At 38.8% G+C, this 23,290-nt stretch overlaps 3 protein-coding genes across 3 annotated transcripts; 2 read left to right on the forward strand and 1 right to left on the reverse strand.

Annotated features, from left to right (window-relative positions):
- The first annotated feature begins 79 nt into the window (after positions 1-79).
- Positions 80-6,691, forward strand: cnih1 (cornichon family AMPA receptor auxiliary protein 1). The gene is made up of 5 exons (XM_062440150.1): positions 80-252; positions 1,794-1,862; positions 4,637-4,749; positions 4,911-5,054; positions 5,211-6,691. The coding sequence occupies exons 1-5, from the start codon at positions 172-174 to the stop codon at positions 5,236-5,238; spliced, it is 435 nt and encodes a 144-aa protein (XP_062296134.1). The 5' UTR covers positions 80-171; the 3' UTR covers positions 5,239-6,691.
- Positions 6,692-7,471: 780 nt separating this feature from the next.
- cdkn3 (cyclin dependent kinase inhibitor 3) lies at positions 7,472-11,793 on the reverse strand. The gene is made up of 7 exons (XM_062440145.1): positions 11,698-11,793; positions 10,824-10,879; positions 10,671-10,715; positions 10,303-10,525; positions 8,698-8,729; positions 8,454-8,557; positions 7,472-7,743 (listed from the first exon to the last, which is right to left on the reverse strand). Exons 1-7 carry the CDS (start codon positions 11,775-11,777, stop codon positions 7,654-7,656), a joined length of 630 nt encoding a protein of 209 aa, XP_062296129.1. The 5' UTR covers positions 11,778-11,793; the 3' UTR covers positions 7,472-7,653.
- A 3,231-nt stretch (positions 11,794-15,024) lies between these two features.
- Positions 15,025-22,766, forward strand: si:ch211-67f24.7 (uncharacterized). Its single transcript, XM_062440831.1, has 12 exons — positions 15,025-15,180; positions 15,361-15,461; positions 15,893-16,026; positions 16,888-17,008; positions 17,207-17,345; positions 17,436-17,540; positions 17,623-17,712; positions 18,336-18,481; positions 18,830-18,940; positions 20,140-20,812; positions 22,448-22,551; positions 22,661-22,766. The coding sequence occupies exons 1-12, from the start codon at positions 15,025-15,027 to the stop codon at positions 22,764-22,766; spliced, it is 1,986 nt and encodes a 661-aa protein (XP_062296815.1).
- The last annotated feature ends 524 nt before the right edge of the window (positions 22,767-23,290 follow it).

The raw sequence follows: 23,290 nt of genomic DNA on the forward strand, positions 1-23,290 counted from the left end.
CATTAGTCCAGAAGATGGCAGTAATGCAACAATAAGGATGCCAAGCTAGCTAAAAACACTTACTGGAGAAGAAGACACACCGACTTACCACACGCCTCAAATCGGTTGCGGAGCTGCCTGCATCACCCTCCGACCGAGCCAGGAACCGACGAGCAGAACCGGAGAAAAAAAATGGCGTTCACATTCGCGGCCTTTTGTTATATGCTCGCTCTGCTGCTCACGGCGGCGCTTATCTTCTTCGCTATCTGGCACGTAAGTAGACATTTAGACTCATTTAGACGAGGCAGTTTGGCCTGCCGGGTCCAACGAGGCTGGTTAAACTGGGTGAAAGAAGAGCGAGAGGAAGCCTGGCTAACACCGGTGGCTAAGGCTAGGCTAAGCTTTTGTAGCCACATAGCTTGGGGACGTGTTGTGTTGTTGTTGGGTTTTTTTTATATTTACGTAACTTCACCGCGGTTCTTAGCAACGTCTGAATGGAACGTATCCAAGCAAGCTCCATAGAAACGGCCGAGCACCCACCGCTTAGTAACGCTTTCGATCTAGAATGAATGGCACACACACACACAAACACACACACACACACACACACACACACCCAACCGTTGGCTAAGAGCTAAAGTTAGCCGTTATAATACAATCACTGTTTTATTTAAACGCGGTGTTATCTTCAACCGTTCACCGGCTTTTAAATATAAACAGACCACAACAAATGGCCCCTTAATTTTTCAGCCTTGTCAAATAATCAGTGGTTATATTTATATATAGAGTAGCTATCCAGCTAGTTAGCAGGCTTAACTCGCTAACAATGTTGCTGTCATCCGTTTTCTGGAGCCTCCACCAATCATCCCAACATGTCACATTTCTTCCCCCAATACAGTTAGTTAGATTGTGAAAGCTGAAACATTCACACTATAGATTAGCAACTTTAAAGTAGCAAGACTACAACTCAAAATATCATATTGTTAAGGTTTTTATCACATTTAAGAAGTTCAGATGGGATTAAGTTAAGAACATTAGTTGGACAAGTATATTAGGAGAGGTCTGTATGAAAGTGTTATTCAGAATAGTAAAAAACCACGAAAATAGCTGGAAACAGTAAACTGAGTCTTTGTGTATTGTGTAACTAAGCATCAGGGAACCAAACAGGAACTGTTACATAAAATCATGTTTAGTGTAATGCTAGTTACTGAGTAAACTGTCTGTTGGCAGTGGTGCTGGGAAAAAAAAACTACTGACACATCCAATAAAAGGAAAATAAAACAATCTCAATAACAAATAATTAACTTGTCAGTAACACTCCACATATTATTTGGTTCCAGACTAATTTCTCAAACATGAGGATTTATGAACTTTTCTCTGTTTTATGTTCTTGTAAATTTGGGTTTTTGTCAGTGAGTCAGACAAAACAAGTATTCACCTTGGGTTTTCTGATCTTGTTTTGGGGAATGTTTCACCTAGTACATCTGCAATTGATACATTTATTAATTTACTAAAAACATGATTGTTAGTTGCAGCCATATAGACAGTAAAATCAAGGCAAATAGACATAATGATAATAGGGAGAGTTTTTTCTCAGTCATAGTAATGGAAAAGTGAAGTAAGTACTTTGTATAAAATATTGCACAGACACAATATAATAAAGGAACGCTGCACTTAAAGAGGATGTTGCTCTTAAAAGATATTATGGAAAGTGAACATTGAAGTGACATTTTGATGGTACATTTTACAAATAGAAATGTTATATTAAATTGCCCTCTCTACATTGTGACATGGTGATCCTCTTATTCCTGCAGATAATAGCATTTGATGAGCTGAAGACTGATTACAAGAATCCTATAGATCAGTGTAACACTTTAAATCCGGTAAGTGACACCACCGTACCTGACACACCTTCCTTGCCTCTATGACTGCATGCAGATATGCTCTGTCAAAAGATGTTTTATTTACTAAAGGACAACTTTATCTTGCCTTTCTGTCTTTTTTCAATCATTTCTCTGCACTGTTATGCTAAATAACCTGGCTGTTATGAATTCAGTGATCTTGTCCGCTGTCAAACTCTAATGCATTTTGTTTTGTTTTTCCTAATCTGCTTTTTTTTGTTTTTCTTTTCTTTTCTTTTTAACATTTTGTTAACGGCAAAAAGACAATTGAAAAGGTCAAAAAGATTAAAAGGGTCAAAATTGCATTAAAGGTTTGTACCAATCTTTAAAATGCCCGCTCAGTTCAACTCAGTCTGCAGTCTTGTCATTTTGCACGGAGAAGTGTTTGCAAACGTCTTTTCAGTTAACTAATCTCAGAGTTAAGGCCAGAGTTCAACTCAGGATTAGTCGACATGCCACCTGTGCCTCAGGTTTTTTTTACTGTAGTGTAGTAGTTTGTTTATTTTCTTCTGTTTTTTTCCTCCTTGATTTTTATTTTGTTTTATTTATTTATCTTTTTTTTTATAGGGGGGGCAGTTTTGACTGTTGTAGATGTCAAGAATATTAGTTATTTTCTATTCTGCAAACCTCAAATTGCAGTTTAAAGATTAAGCCTTTACTGAAGTACTGGATTGTGCTTCCATTATCATGTTTCTACCTCATCAAACCAATTAAATTGCATTAAATATATGTTGTAAATTATTTTAAGCAACTTTAAGATGTACTTTTTTTATCAGAAATGGGATAATAGTATTCTCATTGATGAAATATCCAATGTTATTGACTTCTGATAAAGTATAGCTGTTAACTGAAAAGACTTGCAAATGCTCAAAACATGCATGATCTTTATTACGACCTTCCCTTTGTTTGCATATAGTGTTAAAGTTACTTGTACAGTTAATTCACGGTAAACTCAGAAGGTCAGGTCATTTTGTCTTTGTCGAGTTTTGGAGCTTCACAGTAATGTGACACCAGGCCTACACACTGTCCTGACAAAGCTTTTACAGAACAGTATTGATAGTATCATATTAAGTCTGATCAATATTTCACAGTTTACCTGCAAGATGTAAAAGGATTTTTGCTTTTTGAAAACGTTATACTTTGAGCTGTGAATCACGGCACAGGTTGATGTCTTGACTGAAGTTGGAGGAAATTTATTTTTATATATTTTTTAATTAATCTTTTAATAACTCATATTTAGATATCAATCTTACTTCTATAAAGTGGAGGCTGCATTATGATTCGGCAATTAGCAGAACTAAGCTGTTTTACAATGTTGGCTCTATCTACATCACCTGTGGTTTGGACCAGATGGTTGCAGAATCCCAACACTCTCCAAGCTCAGCAATATTTGGGTCCACTGATTGGTTAGCGATTTCACTAGTAGGAGGAGTTATTTTTGGGTGAAAGCACAAGATTCCTCCGTCTCTAATCACTCCATAGTACAATCTGCAGTTTTGACCACGGCTAGTCTTTTTGCGTGTGTAGCGTAGTCGGCACATTTTTTTTGGTGCTGTGAGTTTTGTATTTGGCAGAACAGTGCAGGATATCAACACATTATAGCCCCCTTTTCCTGCACCTTCCTCTTCCCAAGTGCCCTCACCTATCCTGTCTGTGGGCTGTTGGTTGCCCCTACCTACCCCTCCGCCCTCTGCTTTCTTTTTTCTTTTTTCTTTTTTAATGCATGGCTTACATGTGGTGCCTCCATCTGCCCCCCTGAACCCCCGCACCAGTTCGAATTCTGTCAACCTGAGGCAGGCTGCTGCATCAACACTGCTAGTGCTCACAGCATGGTCCCCCTCTCTCCAGTGTGCTGCCCGGTCCGTTTGTCAGGAAGTGGGATGATCTGTATGTTTGCCCTCACTTCAAAAGAAAATGTTGATGCTGAGATGCGCAAACACTTTCCAGAGCAAGCTGTTGCTGGCTTTTCCCTTTTTACCTATGGTCACGCTTGGTGATGCATGACATTATAAACAGGGTTGGGAAATTAACTGTTTTTAATCCACTTTTAGTTGTCTGATAGACTCCTAAATTTATATTAGCCACTCAGGTGATTTTCTACAGTTATAAATTGATGGTAAAAGCTAAAAGTGATACAGGATTGGCCAAAAAACAGTTTACCTTGCTCATTGTCAGATAGAGGACATCTGAGGGTTGTGCGTAAGCCTCAGTGTGGGAGCTTTGTGAAGGTCAGCCAAATGGGGGTCTTTATGTCCTCAGTCTGGGCATTTTAGTGTTCACATTTTGCAGGTGGCAGGTTTTAATTTTCCACCCTGTTTATTTTGTTACACATTGTGCGTGAAAAAGCACTTTCATTTTACCACCAGCACAATGGCCACGCTGAACAGAAATGTAAGAATATGTATAAAAATGTATTGATAAAATAAGAATCTCTCTTTTCACTCTTTTCTTGGACTCTGTGGAGCCGACTCTTTAAATAGCTCCCAAAAAAAAGGGCCTAATTTCCTTTGAGACTTGGCTGCACATTTTAATACTGTAATCTCTTTTCTGTGTTAACTTTTTATTAGTCTCTCTAAATTTATTCGGTGTGCCTCCACACTTTCTAACAAAGCAGTTTGTGTGGAGACAGATAAAGCACTTCTTTATACATTAGTCTAGTTAGTGGATCAGGCTTAAGAGGACAAGGGGAGTTAGACTGTGTTCTGTTCACTTTATGTGGATTATGACATTTTTCTTTTCATATTTTCTCTTCACAGCTTGTGCTCCCAGAGTATCTCATCCATTTCTTCTTCTGTGTGATGTTCTTCTGTGCGGCTGAGTGGCTCACCCTCTGTCTCAACTTACCGCTGCTGGCTTATCATGTCTGGAGGTGAGTATCTGACCAGAAAGAAATCGCCCTTTCATTTGGAAAACAAACTGCATGTTAAACGTGTTTTATACTGAAACACTAAACTGCTTTTACAGAATTAAAAGCCATCTGTATTACCAGATTGACTTGACCCACTCCTCTCTTTTTTTACTGTGGTGCAGGTATATGAGCAGACCTGTGATGAGCTGTCCAGGACTCTACGACCCAACAACTATCATGAATGCTGACATCCTGGCGTTCTGTCAAAAAGAAGGCTGGTGCAAACTGGCTTTCTACCTCCTGTCGTTCTTCTACTATCTCTACGGGTACGCATTTGTTTTTATTTCTTTATTTCTCTGCCTTTAGTGTGTTGGTCCATATGTAAAACAGCATAAACCTATATTTGCATACTGTATTATCTGGGGATGTCCAGCTTGTAATCACGTGTACTAATATTACATTTTCTCATCTATTCTCAACAGGATGATCTATGTTCTGGTGAGCTCTTAAGCAATGAAGGAAAAGGACCTGCATGTACAGTAGACAGCCAGACACTATGATTTTAGTGCTGGACACAGGACCTGCTGGAGAGACCACCGTTCAGCAACACAAGACGCCATTTCAAGCGGACGAACTTTCGACCCCCCACACACACAGCAAAGTGTGTCATTTTGGAAACATTTAGCCCGTTTTAAGAGAATATCTCGGTCGCAGTGTGTTCCTCTCATAGCACTATAGTTTAAAAATTTTATGGAAAATACGGACAAAGCTGAATGGACTTTTGTTTTTTTCTTGCCCCACTTTTTTATTTTTCATGATGTGTCGATATTGATGCTTGGGATTTAAATAAAGTTGTTTTTTTTTCCATCTTGGTTCACAACTTTTGAGTGTTTACAGATTAGGTACACATTTTCAGGTGTGCACTATCTGTGCAAATCTAAGCTGTTTGCTAAACTGCATTTGCTTTTATTCTGTGAATTAGATTCTGGCCTTTCAACTGCAAATTTATACCTGCCACGTGATTCATTGCCATCACTAGAACAATTAGCAATGTGCAAACCAGACTTCTGTTCTTGCTTACAGACACATTTAAAAACGTCTTCAAATGAACATTTTTGTGGGACTTGAAAGTACAGAGAGGGCTGAGTTGCATGGGTAATTATCACTTAATGAAACATGTTGCACAGGGACAATCATAGTCTGGTTGTCACATCAGTTTTCAAACTATCTGATGTATAGTTTCCATACTTCAGACCTACTTATCATCACACTCAAACCATGTAATCCCTGTTGTACTGAAATCAATGGCAATATTTGTTTTCTTCAGTGTGAATCCAGAGTAGAAAGCAACGTGTATGTGACCTGTATGTATGTAGACTCGCCCTTGCAGCTGTTGTTAAACTCAAAAGGTAGACTCAACAGTAAAATAATATATATACAGCATTAGAAAGCATCAGTACTTTGTTTTATTTTTTGCTTTCTGCAAATTGAGCTTTGGTAGGAACTTGCTGATGTGCCATACTGTTGAATGTACCTTTTTGAAATCCTGTTAAGCTGTTTAAACATTTCTGTCATTGTGCATTTATGTTCATTTCAACACCAAATATCCCCAAAAAAAAGACAGCGTGAGGAACTCCAGTGTTAATTTATTCAGTGTTTTTAATTCTACTTTTTATGTCTCCAAGATATCAAACACTCCTCGCAGTGTCGGCTCCTTTCCCCAGAATCACCATCTGGAAAAAGTGACGTTTTTGTTCTTTAGACTCGAGGCCATTAGACAAATTGTTTTTCAGAACACTAGAGTTATTTATTTTCCATTTTCAAATGTGTAAATTTTTTCAGGGAAAGGGATGATCATTTGTCGCAGGTGAAATTTTTATGTATTAGATCCCATCATATGTCACATCTAAGAAATGAGAACTTGAGTTTATTTGAAGCTGAATAAACGTGTCCCACTCTGTTATGGACTGGATGTTATTTCAACTTAGTACTTTTCAGTAGATGGAGTGCAGAAACAGGGAAAAGAAATGCATATATTTTACTATTTATGAATAAAGCTTATCTCATGGATGGACACAGGAGCAGGACTTTCCATACTTGAAAATACAATAATACTTTCTATTGTATACAATATACAATAAGCTTTCATCATTTCCTGTTAGTGTGAAACAGTTTAGTGTTGACTTCTTGTATACTAACAGCATAAAATATTGTTTAGTTTATAATATATACTGTATACAGTTACTGGGTGGTATGGAAATGTAACAGCAAGAGCAATTCTAGCAGTGAGGCTGTACTAAGATAAACACTAACATGCTGTACATCGTAATTACTGAGCACTAAACAAAGTACAGGTGAGAATGGTGGTAGTTTTGGGTTAAAACTAATTGAAAAGTAAGTAAAAAGTTAGAGGATCATCAAAGTCATTAAGATTTAGGCTCTGGGAACCATGAATGTTTGTGGCAACCTATTTGATAGTCAAGATATTTTTCATCCCTAGAGCCAGTTTACATTTGGTTAATGTGCAAAGACTCAAAGGTGTGTGTTCATCAAGGGATGTAATGGCTGACTTTGGGATCAGACCTGTGACTTTTTGGTATTTTTGGTGCTATTAAGTAAACAAAATGCAGACCTGAACACAGCAGTTAAATCATCAACATTTGTAAGAAAAACACCATTAATTTAAATATGATATAAATGCAGCAATATATAATGAACTCATTAAGCAGCAGGATTTCCCCCATCAAGTCTTTTATTTGATAATAATGAGGATGACAACAAGCAATATATTAAAGTATTCTTTTAAAGTGCAATCATCAGAGAATACAATTATATCACACATAATAAGCAGAGAAGAATCACTGACAACAGAGCAAATTTCAAAGACATTTTCACGGCTCATGAATTTGAAGCGAGGAGAGGAGATCACCGAGAGACTGAGCGCTCTGTAGAAGGCTCTCTGCTCTCCTGGTAGGCTGCGTATCGTTCCCGAAACTCGTGGAGGAAGTTGTATTGCTGCGGAAAAGGAAAATAAAGCCGTCATCAGTTAATGAAAAGCCTAAAAAGCATTAATTTACTTTTTTTGTCAACAGTATATTGACGAGTATTACCTTTATATATATATATAAAGGCATAACATAAAGAAACATAATGACAAGGGTCTCTTAAAATTTGGTTATTAAAGAATTGTGACAAAGATTTTGCAGTGAATAAATAAATCTTGTTAGCACATTTTGGTGCTTTTTTACCATTTCTAAATTACCATAACTGTTTTGGCATATCTGCACTAAACTGTTTTGTTATCTATATCTATGATAAGCTAATATTACCCAATAAGAGCATGAGGCTGATTTATGGGTGAGGCTATAATTTACATGATTCTTTTCACAAATACCATGTTTATCTTGTGTGGTTGATTTATTTACAGTTTCAGCCAACTCTCAACTCTCAAAGATAAACACCATGGAGAAACTTGCAAAATAGTCCCCGTTTGCAACTTCATTATCACCTGATAATAATAAATCAAAATAGTCTCTTTACATGAATACCAAACAAGTTCTGAGTCTCTGCATGTTTATTTCCGTGCTGCATGAAAAGACTATCTCTGAAACTGTGGTAAGTTTTTGGAATAGAAAATGGTCGATATTAATGTAAAAACATGGGGGGGAAAACACACCAGCATTGTCCTCCAGATTCAGAGAGGGAGAGAAAGAAAAAAGACTCACCTTCACTGTCTGTATCGCTCCTCCTCCTCTGTGCTCCCGGAGGATTTCGATGGCTTTGTTTGGCGTCATTGTGAAGGAAAGCTGGAGCAGCAGACAGGCGGCGACTGAACGGCACAAAAACCATGAGACAGCCGTGTGATTCGAGGCATGAAAGAAAACCAGTGCAGATGTTTTGACAAACTTTTTTTTTTAACATTTAAGGATGTATTTAAGAGAATGAAGCATCAAAGTAAAATATTCTCACTTAATGCAGAGCGTCCCAAGCCTCCGTAACAGCTGAAGGGTGGAAGAAGGAAAAAAGGGCAAAATCACATCAAATGCATGTTTATAAAGCTGAAAGCAAATTGATAGTCTTTTTATTGAGATGTTTTCAATACCCAATAAAACATTATGAATAAAAGCTTTTAGATATCATACAAATATTGAAAAAAACACAAAAACTAGCTATGCCACAGAAGATTTGACTGCATCAATGTCTGTTTTCAACCTTTCCTTGTTTCAATGTTCAGGTATCAAATCCCCTGCGTCACATTTACATAAACAAACACACTCACACACCAGTACAACCAGTTTCCTCCTGTTGCCTGGTGAACAGCTTTTTCAGCTCACTTGGGAGATTTAAGAGCCTCTCGGCGGCCTTTCAAGCTTTGTTTTATCAAGTGACTCAAAACAATAAGCCTCCATTCAACAAACTGACCTGTTTTTATCAGTGGTCGTGTTTATATAAAGGCTTTTGCTGCACTAATACTTAATTAAGAGCCAAGTCAGATTAAACTTCAACTGCTTAACTGTGATTACAATCTGTCATATTCAGATCTGAGGATGATCATTTGTAATGTAAACTCTCATCAATTACTTTCCATTACACGTATGCTCTTTTTTTTGTAATGTATATCTTAACCAGTTTTGCATCTTTTTAAACACAAAAAAAGGATGTTTAATAATTTGGGTAGATGAACATAAGTGTTTCCTTTTGTTCAGTATTTTAATCTAATTATTGTATAATTGCAAGTATAAATATGTTAAATGGGAAAAAATAAGCAGCCAAAAAAATAAGGCTCATCATCATAAGTCAGTATATTTTAGCAGTATTATTAGCCATTTTTTGTTCCATTTTTTCCACAACCAAAATGAAGATAAAGTAGAAAATGTTTAATAATCCAAGCATGTTTTAGGACATAAAAATCCAGAAAATGTTCAGTTACCTTGATAAAAATCCTTAAAATGGTATTTTCTATTTCTACATAATTAAAAATCCGTAGTTATGAATATGTTTAATTTCAAAAGTTATGCTGCTGGATACAAGATGTGTACTACTCTCCTAAAAGTCTATTCTCTTGTGCACAGTGTCAAGGGTCCACATTATGTTTGTGTAGATTGTGTACTGGTGGAGCGCCTTGGTAGCCCATGGTTACCACGCATGCCCCATAATGGCAGCGTCCCTGGTTCAATTCTGGCAAGGGACCTTTGCTGCAGGTCATTCCTGTCTCTCTCTCTCTTCCTGTTTCCTGTTGGTCTCTATGCCAAACTGTCCAATAAATCTAAAAAATTGTAAGCTGGCCCTTAATTGGCTCCAAATTAGTTGTGATGTCTCAAATCGTGCTCATCGTCTCGCCTCTTAAAATTCAGTTTTTCAGTGAGCATAGATAAACTCTCTTCTTCAGCAGATAAATGTAAAAACAACCTTTCAATGTCAAACTCTGCACAGTGAGGCTCAAACATCCAACTGAAGGAACAACAATAAGGAAAACACATGCTTGAATGCAGGGGGGCTTTAAATATGTTGCTTTGTCTGCTTATCTTCCAGGTCTTTACTCTGAATGACAGTCTGAAGGGTTGTTAAACTCACTGGATCACCGTCCTCCTGTTGTTCTCGAGGCTGACGTGCAGCTCCTTGAGGATCTGGCAGCACTGCTCCAGCTTGGGAACGTCTCCATCTGGGAAGGGCATGTGGTGAACTGTGAGGCCTTGCTGCTGGTAGACGTCCAGCAGGGAGGGAACTCTGTACTTGGCGAGCTCCCCTCTGGTGCAGAAAACAAACACGTCCTGCACCCCCTGACTCTGCATCTCCTCTGTTAACGAGACGACAAAACTTACAAGCAGCTGCTGGCTCACAGTCACACTCACAAATCTGCAGGTATGACGTACTTCTATCTGTCAGCTATTATCAGCTCCAGAGTTTAATTTGACCATCACAATGAGTCAAAGTCATCTTACCAACATCTCTTGGCAGACTCCTGCGAATATCTTTGTATTTGCAACCTGCATTTAAATGAAGGAAAGATTATTTAATGATAATTTTCACAAAATCTTACAAATGAAGTAAGAACAGTGAAATAAAGAATGTTAAATGATAAAACTCAACTTTACCTGGTAGCGCACATATCCCAAGAAACTGGGAGGACTCCACTATGGACAGAGGCAACCTTAAAGTCCATGTAAAGTAAAAGTAAATATGTGTTCTGAGTTTGACATACCAAAGAAAAGTGTGTTGTTAACCACCCTGCCAAATTTGAATGATTAAAAAAATCACCAAATATATGAAATTAGGCATCAAAGTTGTGTAAAAGTCTGCCTATTTCTCTTCTCCCAAACACTGTGGGAGTGGCCGTCGAGTTCGCTGAAGCCCCGCCCCCTACCAAATGTCACCTGTCAATCAAAGTCACCACCTCTACCAGAAAAATGGACGCTAGGCCTGAGGGCTTTCTGCTGCTAACTCAGCTGCTAGCTCTGCGGCTAACTCAGCTGTTAACTCGGTGGCTAGCTCGGTGGTTAGCTCGGCGGCTAACTCAGCTAACTGGCTAACTGTAGACTGTAGTAGTAGTGTGAGCTGAATGTATTTATACCTCTACAGCAGCAGGGGCGGGTTTATGCTCCGTGTGTAACCGTGCTATTGGCTACCGGTTACGTAATCGCCGGGTTACGTAACCCAGCGGTGATTTTCAGACCCGCCCATTAAATCCAGACACAGAAATCTTGAAACACAGTTTGTGAAGCCTAGCTCCACAATTTCAAATCTAAATGGTTGAAATGCTTTTTACACCTTTTTTAGAAATACATTTATGACCTATTTAATGTGTTTAGAAGAAAATGTCTGAATTTCACAGTCTTTAAAGAAGATCAAAATATATAATGCATGAACTCAGTGATGCTTATTTTACATCTTTCTATTTAAAACAAACTCTTATGACCCTCATAAACAACACAAAATGTGGTCATCCAAGAGAGAGCAGCTGAAACTTACCAGGAAATGTGAAAGGGAGTCAGCTGCTCATCTCCGACCTCTTCCTCTTCTGATGAGGAATCAAACTCACTCGTCCTCATGACTTCAGGCCTCCAGACTGTGAGAAAGTAGGAAGCAGTTAAACAACGAAACCACAAATATCTTAATGCAATAACCACACAGTTAAAAGAAAAACAACTACCTTACAATACTAAGTTTATAATGTTCGGTTTTTGTTATTTTGTTTACTTCACAAAAAGGACGTTTTTGTTTAGGATTGAATTACACTGTGCAGGTGTTTTTTTTATCTTATTATTATCAAAACCCGTTCCTGCCAATGTGATCCTGTAAGTCAACATAGTGAGAAACTATATAAACTAAATAATGACCTAGCACCTCAACACGAGATACTAATAAGTCATTGAGATACTAAGTCAATATTTTGAGTTACTAAGTCATTATTTTGAGATGGAAATGGGCTTCATTATATTTTGTCCATCTCCTGTAATTGTAAATAGTCATAAATTCTGTCACTGTGTTACTTAGGATAATTATAGTAAAAGTAAATTATTCCCTTTTTTGCTGCGGACCCCCTGGACCTTCCTCAAGGACCTCTGGGGGTCCCCGAGCCCTACTTTGAGAACCACTGCTTTAAATAAGTCTGCAACACGAGGAGCTACACGACACTCCAAATTGTAAAACGTGAATTAAACATGAAATAGTGCAACACTTTAAAATATTTATTGTGTATTAAGCTTACAGTAAAGATAACTTATTATTTAACATATAAAACATTATATTTAATCTCATAGCTGATGATACTGTCTGAGGACGCTATGCTAACATTAACTAGCTGCTGCAAAACGGTGAATTATGATATTAAACCTTTTCTAAACGTTACCAGAGAGAAAAGACAGCTGTGTAACATTACAGACATTCATATAAAGGGTACAAAAATCCAGTTGAGCTGTATTTTTGTCTTTATTCCTCACCGGTGTCCCTTTATCCTTCTCTGCTGTTTTGACAGCTCCAGCTGCTGCTTCAATTTGAAAACTCCGTGCAGCCAGCAGCCAATCAGAATCAAGAACCGACCTCTAACCCCGCCCTTTCCGTCCATGACGTAACCATGTGTGCGCTCGATTTAAATTTAGGGACTGATGCAGGCGGGCGGGGTGAAGTCTGTGTGGGGTGGTGACGACCTTCAAAAGAGCAAAAACTTTATAAAAGAGAAATTGTGGTCTGGTTTCTTTGGTTTAATGATACTATCTGTTTATTTAATGATTGTTAATGAATCAGTAGAGTCATATTTCAATCCACTTTTCAGACCTTGTTTTAAAATCAAGCGACTTGCCTAATTCAATAAACAAACATACTTAAAACCTATAAAACTATACCTTTATACATATACCACTATACATCGTACTTTTATATGTTTTGTAATGTTATATTGTAATTATTATTCATACTTATACCCATATACATATATTTATATTATGTGTAGTGTATAAATCATGGCTGCATGATGTTCATGGTGTTGCATCACTTGATTTGTGGATTAAATAGGAACAAATAATTCATTTATAAAATATAAATGATTGTAATATATATAGATTTTTAGTGTAATCTCACAATTTATGTAATTATTATTATTTTAAAATCATTTTATTCTAATAATATAATACATCTTTATCTGTTTTCACACCTCATCTTATTTTATCTTATTAATAGCTATTGCACGGACCTTGTAAATCACTTGAATGAATGGTTTGTTATAAAATGTATCTACTACTGGCAAAATGTCCTATTTTTTTCTATGAGCAGTATTTTAGTACTTTGTGAGTTGTGTGAAGCTCGATTAATGTACAACAGTATCTAATTACAGTAAAAGTCTCTATAATAAAGTATATTTTCCATCAGGGCTCTGACATGATTCATACTCGACCTGACTTCCTCAGTAAATCACAGAGATGCTCAGTGAGCGTCATGCGGGACATCTGCTGTCCGCACGCAGCAACATGAGGCTTCACCGCCTTCAAACACCGCAAATGACCGACACTGAAAGTTTTTACCTCAGAGAGAAATACAACACTTTTCCGGAGGATTTTAGGGGTCACTGCATCTTTTCAAATGTCTGGAGTATAAACACTGCAGAGCTGTAGCTGAGGTGAGTTTCTTGTGGCTTTATTTTGCTTCACTGCTTCACTTTTTTGTAAAGGATTCTTGAACACTTGGACAGCTGATTTATCATTATATTTTAAAGTATAATCATGTTTTTTTTAAACTATATAATATGTATATCATAGTCTTGCAACCTACACTGAAAATGGGATTTTTTTTCATGTTTTGATTTCCATTAAAATAACCTGTGGAGAGCTTTAATTAATCTTTAAAAATGGATTTTTATTTGATTAATTTGATGTTTAAACCTTAGGGTTATTGCTTATTGCACACATTTCATTTTTTGCTGATCTGTGCCTGTCCTTCTGTCAGCAGACTTATAAGGAGGGATCTTGGCTTCTGCAGCCTTTTCCCCTGCAGGGCTGAGCTCTTTGGCTGGCTCACCACTTCCTTAGCAGAGGGGCTGCTGGCAGGGGCAACATCTGAGCAGGTACCACAAACAAACAACTACACACACACAAACACACATTAAAGTCTTTATAAAAGGTTGCAAATGTTATACTGACTCCTCCGGTTTAAATAGGTTATGGTAGAAAGAATAAATTATGATAGATTTTGCATTTATTTGTGCTTAAAAATCATGTAGATGTTAAATGAATACCTGTTTCTTGTAATGTGTATGAGCATTTGGGTAGGAAGAGGTTAAGGATTCATTTTACTGTGAGAAAAACAAGTAGACTTCCCCTGTTTTTGTTCCCATTGTGTGTCTGATACACTATCTGATCTGTGCTGGGAGGACAGAGTGAATTACATCAGGACAGCATGCACCTACACTCTGTTTTTATCTGCCGGCTGACTGACGGCTGCTAAAAATCTAAAAAGGTCATTCAGACTGCACGGTTTGTGATGAGCATTAATCGTTGTCGAGTGTTTGCACACAGCTTTGTTTGTGTCTCTCTCTCTGAGCAGGTCATGAAGCCTCAAGAGGCCGAGCTTGTCACTGAAATCTCCAAGGTATTCTTCCCCCTCATTAGCTAGAGTGTTTTTTTGTAAAGAGACAGTTTGCTCTTCTCCTTCTTTGCTAAAACAGCAGCAGGTGGAAAATAAATGTCCTCTGATGCCAAAGACAGAGCGCAGTTTAGGAGATCAGTGTGCAAAAATACATCCTGTTGTGCATTTTGAATAAATCTAATATTTCTGATGAATATATTTCCACTTTAGTTACAATGCATGGTCTCGGAGCTGAAGACAGGGTTCACCAGCGCCCTGCTGGAGCTCAGTCAGATCCAACATGGAGACACTTACCTGAGGGAGGAGCTGGAGGAGAACAGGAGGACCTGTCAGAAAAAAGCTGTGCGACTGGAGGCTCTGGTCGAGTCGCTGCGGGTGAGAGTCATTTAGAGACAAATCAATTGTGGAAAGTTTGGTTATAATAAGGAAGATTAACCACAGACACATTGCAGGGATTTCTCTCAAGACTGTGCACCATAAACTGATATAACACAGCATGAAATGATGCTTACTTAGTTTCAGACAGTAAATATAAACTCATTCCTCATCCTGCAGGAGGAACTTGGTGTGATGCAGTCTCAGGTCCTGCAGCTCTGCAGTAACACACAAAGACCTCAGGAGGATGGAAAGAGCTCCATGTCAAAACAAAGGGAAAGGTAACACAGATAAAAGCTACAGAGCAGCTCAGATAAGAACAATATCTTGGTATTATTAGTTTAAACAAATTAAATCAAAGTCCTGAAGATCAGCGGCCTCTCACAAACCAGAAACCTCATTGACTTAAGAGAAATATTACACAGTGATTGACTTTTCACTACTTCTGACATTTTAAAGACCAAATAGCTAACTGAGAAAATAATATAATCTGATTATATTGTCATGATTCATTTATGTCATGATGTTTATGTGTTAAAATGTATTTATAACACTCAAAAACAAGCCAATCTCACCTGATCAGCAGGTGGAGAAAACACTGTGATCACAATATGGTTGAAGTGGTGTGATACAACATATCTATGCGTGTTAAAGACATATAAAACAATAAATCAAATGTATGTTTTGTTATCTGTCCGCTGTTGTGATGCAGTGATCCAGTCGATCCGGCCGGGGGACGGTGTCAGTGTGACTGGTCGTCTGCTCCTTCGGCCTGCCTGTCCAGAGGGAAACTGCTCCTCCACTGTTTCCTGCAGGGCCTCAAAGCAGGACTGAACGAGGGCACAGGTGAGCTCACACTGTGTCAAACAGAGCGCAGCATCATCTGTCAGATTGGTAGAAAAACGCTTTTCTTCTGTGGCTTACAGTAAAACACAAGTGTGAATCAAGCTACATGTTACATTTGCTTTCAAAACCATACCAATTTTTCTTCTTTTTTTTTTTACACAATATTTGTACAATAAAATGTTCAATAAACATTTAAAGGATTGCACAAAAATACAATATTAGTTTATTTTCTTGTGCTGCAACAAAAAAACATCACACATCAGCTTGTGCTGCCATGGTTTGGTTTATGTGGTTTGTTAGTTTTTTCTGTCATGTCTCTTCTTCTATCTGTGTTCATGTAGTGTCGGATTCAGTTTCAGTCACGTACTTAACAACAAAAACATTGTACGAACCTCTGTTTAGTTTAAAGGATGGGTCCACAACTTTTTAAGTGTGTTAAAATCAACAGTCAGGAGCCCAAAATCCACAGTTCTTCTGTGCAAAAATGTATATAAAAGTTTATCTGAAGATTATATGAGTCTTTTTTGTGCCAAAGTCTCTCTTTTGTTACCATACTTCCATTGCAGCTTAACAGGGAAACACGTCTGAAGAAAAGCTTTGAAAAATATCGACTTGCTTTGACTAATAAACTGTTAAATACATTTTTGCATGGAAGGAGACTTGTGGATTTTGTCCCTTATTACTAACACTGAAAATGCATTATGAAGAGATCTCACACTGACGGTCAGTATAAACAGGAGGAAAGATTACAGCAAGAAAAACCTGTCCCAATGTTCAATGATCATGTTGTTTTAAAACAGACAAACTGAAATAGACAAATTGTGAACCTCTCCTTTTATATGTTTCTTGTTTTCTGATCAGATGCACGACATCAGGTGGCAATGCAGCTTCTCCACTCTGAGTGGGAGTACGTGTCAACCTTAAACCAGCTGTACGACAAATATAAGACACCACCTGCTCACCTGATGACTCTGGAACCGTAGTAAGTAAACTACTGTAAACTGCTCCGATTTTTGACTACAAAGAAAGAAAGTTGATGCAAACTGATTTTTCTAGCATGGAAGGTCACATGAGGAGGTTTTCTGCGACACAGAGACAGAAATGGAAAAGATCTCATCTGCAGTAAATACACATCTGTGTCTGTACAGTAAAACGCTCACATCTGTGTTGTTGTATCCAGTCAGACGTATCTGAAGTTTGCGGAGCAGCTGTTGCAGCGACATCTGCTCTTCAGAAACACTCTGCAGGAGCGACTTTCTGCTGAGCACTGGAAATCTCTGGTGGGAGACATCCTAGTGCAGCTCATCGGTCAAAATGATGCAAGTAGATCCTTTTTCTTTCTAAAAAATAAAGATTCAGGTGATTGGTTGAACTCTGATGATGCTCATTAATCAACTCTCATTTTCCAGACAATGTTTTCTGATATGTACCTCGGCTACACAACAACCCTGGCATCATTCCTCTCCCTGGAGTTCGACAGACTGAATCATTGTGAGAAAAAACACAAAATACAGGTATTACAGCGCTGACCGGATTCCGTCATAATGTACTAGAAACCAGACACGCTGATGGATATTTTTCTGTCTGCGTTTACAGATCGGCCAGATGGAGAGAGAGGAAATGAAACTGCTCTCTCTGCTTTTGGCACCCGTCTCTCGCATCCACAGCTACCTGAGTCACATCCAGGTGAGTCAGCACACGCTGCAGGTGCACAGTGAACCCAAAGTAGAGCTGACGTGGAGCTGAATGAGGCCAAAGTGCAAACTGCAGCCCAGAATGAGACGTCCAACACTAAAAAAAACACCAAACCGGATGCTTCAGATCAGAAAATTAAAAGTGATGAGGTTGGGGAAATATAAGTAGGTTGTTGGGAGGTTTAGAAATGCTTTCAGAAATATTAAAAATCATATTTAAGTCAATAGATTGTTTATTGGTCAAGTTTGAAGATTATAGCTGCAGCAGTTTGTCAACTTTGATAATCAAATCGATTTAATCTTTTTTTAAGCAAGAACCTCAAATATTCAGTGGATGCAGCTTTACAAACATGATAATTTGAAGCTTTTCTGTGTCATACATAATAGTAATCTGAATATTTTTGTATTTCTGACAAAACAGGGTATTTTGAAGACGTCTCTTTGAGCTTTAAGAAACTGTAGCAGGCATTTTCTGACAAAATCAGTTCATCAAGAAAATAATTGGCAGCCCTACTAAATACAGAAGACAAACCAAAATCATTCCCACCCTCTCAATCATAGTCACATTTTATCTCTGACTGATTTCCTTATTTCTGCTTCACCTTCCTCGTCTAGAACTTGTTGCAGTGGACAGGTAAAGAGCATCCTGACTGCAGCCTCCTCCTGGGAACCGAGCGAGCACTGAGGAGCGTTTTGTCTCGCTGTCATGTGATCCTGGAGGAAGAGGTCCGATGGGAGGAAGGAGAGGAAGCTGAACAAAGGTGAGAGCACCAGAGAAAGGATCACCTGTCTCATCATGAACTGAATGTGTGTGTGTGTTTTTTTACAATGTAAAAACACACAGGTAATGCCTCAGGAAAACATCAGATTAGGTATTTTCTCCTTTGAAAATTAGAATAAATGTGATTGTAGAGCAGCTGCTTTAAAATACCTTTATATAAATCTTATTGAAACAGTTAAAGTGATCCATAAACTAAAACAGACAAATGAATCAGAGGACCTGATTTTGTCCTAGTTGATATAAAATGCCTGTGTTTCTGCGTTTTTGACTAAGGTGTAGAGTTTAAAGTGTGATTTCTTCTTCTTCTTCTTCTTCTTTGCACGACCAGCAACTACTGTGACGCAGCAGCCGGCGGGCCCTCTACAAATGGTTGCATGAGGCTTCATCAGACCAGAGAGAGTCAGCAGGGCAGGGGGGAGTCAAACCCTGCGGCTCAGAGGTGAGTGTCGCCCTCTGCTGGCTTTAGACAGTACAGCAGGTAAAAGAGCATCTGCAGTCAAAAGATGTGAGTAAAATAAGTATTTTTCAGTGAGATTCACCTGCAAAAATGATCTGTTCTGTGTTTAGATGACTGGACCTTAGAAATACTTAATTATATGTTGTTCCTGCACAGATTTAGTTTAAACTTGAACACTTTAATCTTCACAGTAACACTCACATTATTACATTCAGTAACATCTGCAAGCTTTGACTGTTGATCAGTTTTGGTTTAAAAGACCATAACAGTGTTTTTGCATGTTTTTAGTCTGATTTTTAAAAAACATCCAGTCGAAGCATCTATTCATGGTGCTGGTGTCCATTCATTTCAGTACAGCGTGAAAATCAATTTGCAAATACTTGGAACTAGTTTGAGGTTATTAATCCGTCACTTCTCTCAAAGCTCAAACATCTAGCAGATGAAATGGCTGCTAACCAAAGTTAGCATAGAAGGGAGAGAAAAAACATTAAAATGTACAAATTTGTCAGCAGTGTTTTCAAGTAAATTGGACAAAACACACTTTTTTTGCGGTTCTTCTCTGATACATGTGTAGCTCCTGTTTGATTTCCATCATTCATGTTGTTGCTGTGATTGTTGTGCTCTGTGGCCACAAGCATCTTAAACACATCAGTTCACTGAACTAAAAGGCTCATATAAAGATCTATTTAAAAAACAACTTTAATGACCTGTTTTACTGCAAATAATCCCATTATCATTTGTGTCTGTTGTTGGAAATTCTTAAAATCACATCTACTCCTTCTTGTTTAAGTTGCTGGACCACGATTGGCTCAAAACAAGTTGTGATGCCATAAATCATGTTTGTAGGTAGACTGAAACTTCACTCTTTCAGCAGATGATTTTGAAAACAGTCTTCAGGTGTCAAACTCTACACGGTGAAGCTCAAACATCAAGTCGAAGTCACAATAAGCAAAACACATTTTAGAGTGGAGGGAGACTTTAAGCACCAGAAGGGTTTAGGCCTGAAAAACTGACGCCCCAAGACTTACAGAGTGAGACAGATCCTTTATGATTCTCAGTAAAAGTTGTGCTACTTTCTTTGCTCAGATTTTTACAATCTTCATGCTGCTGTCCATCATTCTACAAGTTGATGTCTCCTGCTATGATGTGATGTACAGTAACCTCCTCTCTCCTCTCCACAGGGACGACCAGCAGGCTGTGAACCTCACTAACGGGGTTGACGGCAGCCACTCAATGCGTCTGGAGTGCTGGTCCTGCAGTCCAGTGAGGAGGAAGGGCTGTGAAAGAGACCTGCCATTCCTGAACCAGCATGCGGCCTGCGGACACGCTTACTGCTCCCTCCTCACACCGGAGACTCCAGGATGGGGAGAGAACAGTGATTCGGGCCAGGGCACCTTCAGCCAGCCCACTGGGAAGGGAACCAACGAGCTGGAGGCGCCTCATGCCAACCAAAGCCTTGATGATGGCGAGACAGACCCAGATGACACCTCGGCCTTCGACTACTCCTCTGTCACCTCCTGCAGCCCCGATGGCACCCTGCGCAGGGAGATGATGGGCAGCAACAGCGGGGAGGATGAAGAGGACAGCCAGGTGCCGGTGCTACTGAAGCCCTCGTACAGCCAGCAGCAGCAGTCCAGAGATGCACCCAGAGAGAGGACTGTGTGTCTGAGGTGGCAGATTCCCAGATTAACCCCTCACCCTCCTCTGAGAACCCCCGCAGGGCAGTGTGCGGAAAGGCTGGCGCCCTGCCTCGTCAGCTCCTACGGGAAGAGGCTAGTCAGCGTCAGGAAAGGGTCACCACCTCTCCATCCGAAAAGTGCCTTCAGGCCCATCTGGGATGACCCGTCCAAACAGGTAATTAAGATTTTACTACACAAGCACTGTGTTGTCTATTCATGCTGCTCCAGTGTGAGAGGCTTCTTGTCTCTGATGCAGGAAAAACTTGCTTTTTATGTCTCTTTTTAGGTGTGAGACTGTGGGAAGCTCATGCACCAATAAAATGCAAGAGTCCTAAATTTGATGTCCTTAAATATTTGCATTGGCCTCCAGTTAGTTTCTGAACTGATTACAATATTTCACTTCTTAAAAAGTTTATAAATCCCCACAAACACAGCCTTGCTACCTTGTTTAAAACGCCCTGTAGTCCCAGACTAAAGCGTTCCCTTTTCAGCAGACTGTATATGATAGTAAAACTACATTTCCCAGAATGCACTACTATATATTTAATTTATTGATTTATCTATGCTGTAGCCCTTTATATTTAGTTTAATGTATCTTTATTTCTATTTCAGATTACACTCTCTCACACACACATAAATATACCAACTAATGTGCTCTTGTCATCACATTGTCTAAAGTGGTGACTAAAGAACACTGAATTTAATCTTTATTATTCACCTAGTCCTTCTGACTGAGGGCGATTCAGTTCACGTATCTGGCGACATCCACAGAATCTCTCTTAAAGCTGCAGTGTTTTAGGATTCACTGGTATGTAGAGGTGATACCCTAACCCTCACCATTCCCTTTCCAAGGATGTAGGAGAACCCAAAGTCGCTACGAAATTTGCAAAAAAACGAGAAAGACCAGTGTTTGGTTTGTCCGTCGGCCTCCATGGAAAGGGACCTGCTCCCTGTGTAGATATGAAGAGCTCATTCTAGTTTCAGGTGATAATGCACTAATCAAAACATACTTATGAAAATTATAATACATTTGTGCCTAGTCCGTTCCTCTATAAATGCCACAAAAAACTTCTTTCTGCACCTTTTAAAGTTTTTTATGCTTTTTTTAACTGTGTCAGAATAAAACTGGTTTAGTTTTTAGCCTGAATTAACTGAACTGACAAGGAAAAACTAAACCTTCCTCAAAGAGCAATAACTCTACTTCTGTTAAGGCTGCAAAAACCTCTAAATGTATGAATTTACTGCTCTGACTTGAAGACTGTAGCAGCAGCAGCATGTGGACTGCACCAATATTAACATAAAATGTCATCAGAGCAGTTCAGAGATGCTATCATCACATTAAAAATTCTACATATAGGGGCTTGTTTTTGTGTTGTTGTTTTTTTTTTACATCCAAATACACATGTTGATACAAGGCAGTAATGAGATACATCTGCCAGATTTTCGCAGCTCTTGAGATAAAAACCCCTTAAAATATTTAGAAAATGTCTTATCTTGCAATGTTTGGAAAGGCTCTAAAAAAAGATTCCGGCATCTGCACAAAAAAACAAAAACATGACTCATTGTGAAACTTTCTACCAAATTCCAGTGAAATCTGGAAGTTTTTGGGAAATGCTGCCAATAAACAACCAAAATGGAACAACAAGCCCTTATACTAAACACAATATATGACTTTATCTTTATCTTTATATGTAATGAGTCCTTAAATCCTTTGACACCATATTTTCCTGACAACTCTGTACAGTTTTATGTTTTTCATTTATATTGCAAAAACTCTGCTCTGTATCTCCACATCACTTCATGGATTAAGGCGGATTCGGCTCCAGAGAAGGACAACAGACAAGGCTTCATGCCAATCCAAGCTCCAGCGAGGCAGAGCTTTCAGAATTTCAACCCAAGCAGAGAAAACCTGAGGTAAGAGTCTCCACGGTGGCGTTTTATCTAATTTTTAATCTGGAAAACTGGATTTGATGAATGAAATAACACTTTTTCCCCATTTTTTTTTAACCTGCTGCCTCTTCAGACCAAGCCTGGTTCAGCAGCGAGGCGGCCACGCTGCACCCCCGCAGAGCAGTGGAGGATTGTGGGAAGACAGTGAGGACAGCGAGGGACCCTGCAGCACAGTTTGACCCTTCCCTGCCCCCCCCTCCCCCCCGCTGTCCTCCTCAAGAGACCACAAAGAGAGACTCTCAGTGAAAACTGTGACACACAAAACTGCAGTTACTGTGACGGATGCCCGAAAAACAGCAACGTAAATGCATGAACGAACAACCGGTGAAACTAAAGCCTGAAAACATGAATTTGTCTTGATTTTCTGTTAAATCTGAATCATTCCTGAACACTGCAGATGCCTGTTTAGCTGTTATAGTTCTTCAGGATGCCACTTGTAGGATAAATGGATTAAAACTTTGAAAAAAGGAGGAAGGGTTTATGTCTGAAACAGCGGGAGCATAAATCTGAGAAGACACTATAAATTAAAACATCTAATCTGGGGAACATTTATGAGAAAAAGAAAGAATCATACTTTTCTTCTTGATTTCCCACTTGAATACACTAAACCTTATTTTCTAGAGCATTCACAGCCTGATATAAGACTACATCCATCTGTAGATTAAGAAAAGTGCTAAGTAACAACTTTTAGATTAATAGATAA

This window comes from Scomber scombrus, chromosome 19 (genome assembly GCF_963691925.1).
Source record: "Scomber scombrus chromosome 19, fScoSco1.1, whole genome shotgun sequence".
NCBI lineage: Eukaryota > Metazoa > Chordata > Actinopteri > Scombriformes > Scombridae > Scomber > Scomber scombrus.

Bases quoted from the DNA above. Each gene is read 5' to 3' on its own strand.
- cnih1 (XM_062440150.1), top strand. From the start codon at position 172: ATGGCGTTCACATTCGCGGCCTTTTGTTATATGCTCGCTCTGCTGCTC. The intron at 253-1,793 runs GTAAGTAGACAT...TTATTCCTGCAG, and splicing joins TCTTCTTCGCTATCTGGCAC to ATAATAGCATTTGATGAGCT. The intron at 1,863-4,636 runs GTAAGTGACACC...TTCTCTTCACAG, and splicing joins AGTGTAACACTTTAAATCCG to CTTGTGCTCCCAGAGTATCT.
- cdkn3 (XM_062440145.1), bottom strand. From the start codon at position 11,777: ATGAGGACGAGTGAGTTTGATTCCTCATCAGAAGAGGAAGAGGTCGGA. The intron at 10,716-10,823 runs GTAAAGTTGAGT...ATTTAAATGCAG, and splicing joins TGGGATATGTGCGCTACCAG to GTTGCAAATACAAAGATATT. The intron at 7,744-8,453 runs GTGAGTCTTTTT...CCTTTTCCGCAG, and splicing joins GAGCGATACAGACAGTGAAG to CAATACAACTTCCTCCACGA.
- si:ch211-67f24.7 (XM_062440831.1), top strand. From the start codon at position 15,025: ATGGTCTCGGAGCTGAAGACAGGGTTCACCAGCGCCCTGCTGGAGCTC. The intron at 18,482-18,829 runs GTGAGAGCACCA...TTGCACGACCAG, and splicing joins GGAGAGGAAGCTGAACAAAG to CAACTACTGTGACGCAGCAG. The intron at 20,813-22,447 runs GTAATTAAGATT...TCATGGATTAAG, and splicing joins GGGATGACCCGTCCAAACAG to GCGGATTCGGCTCCAGAGAA.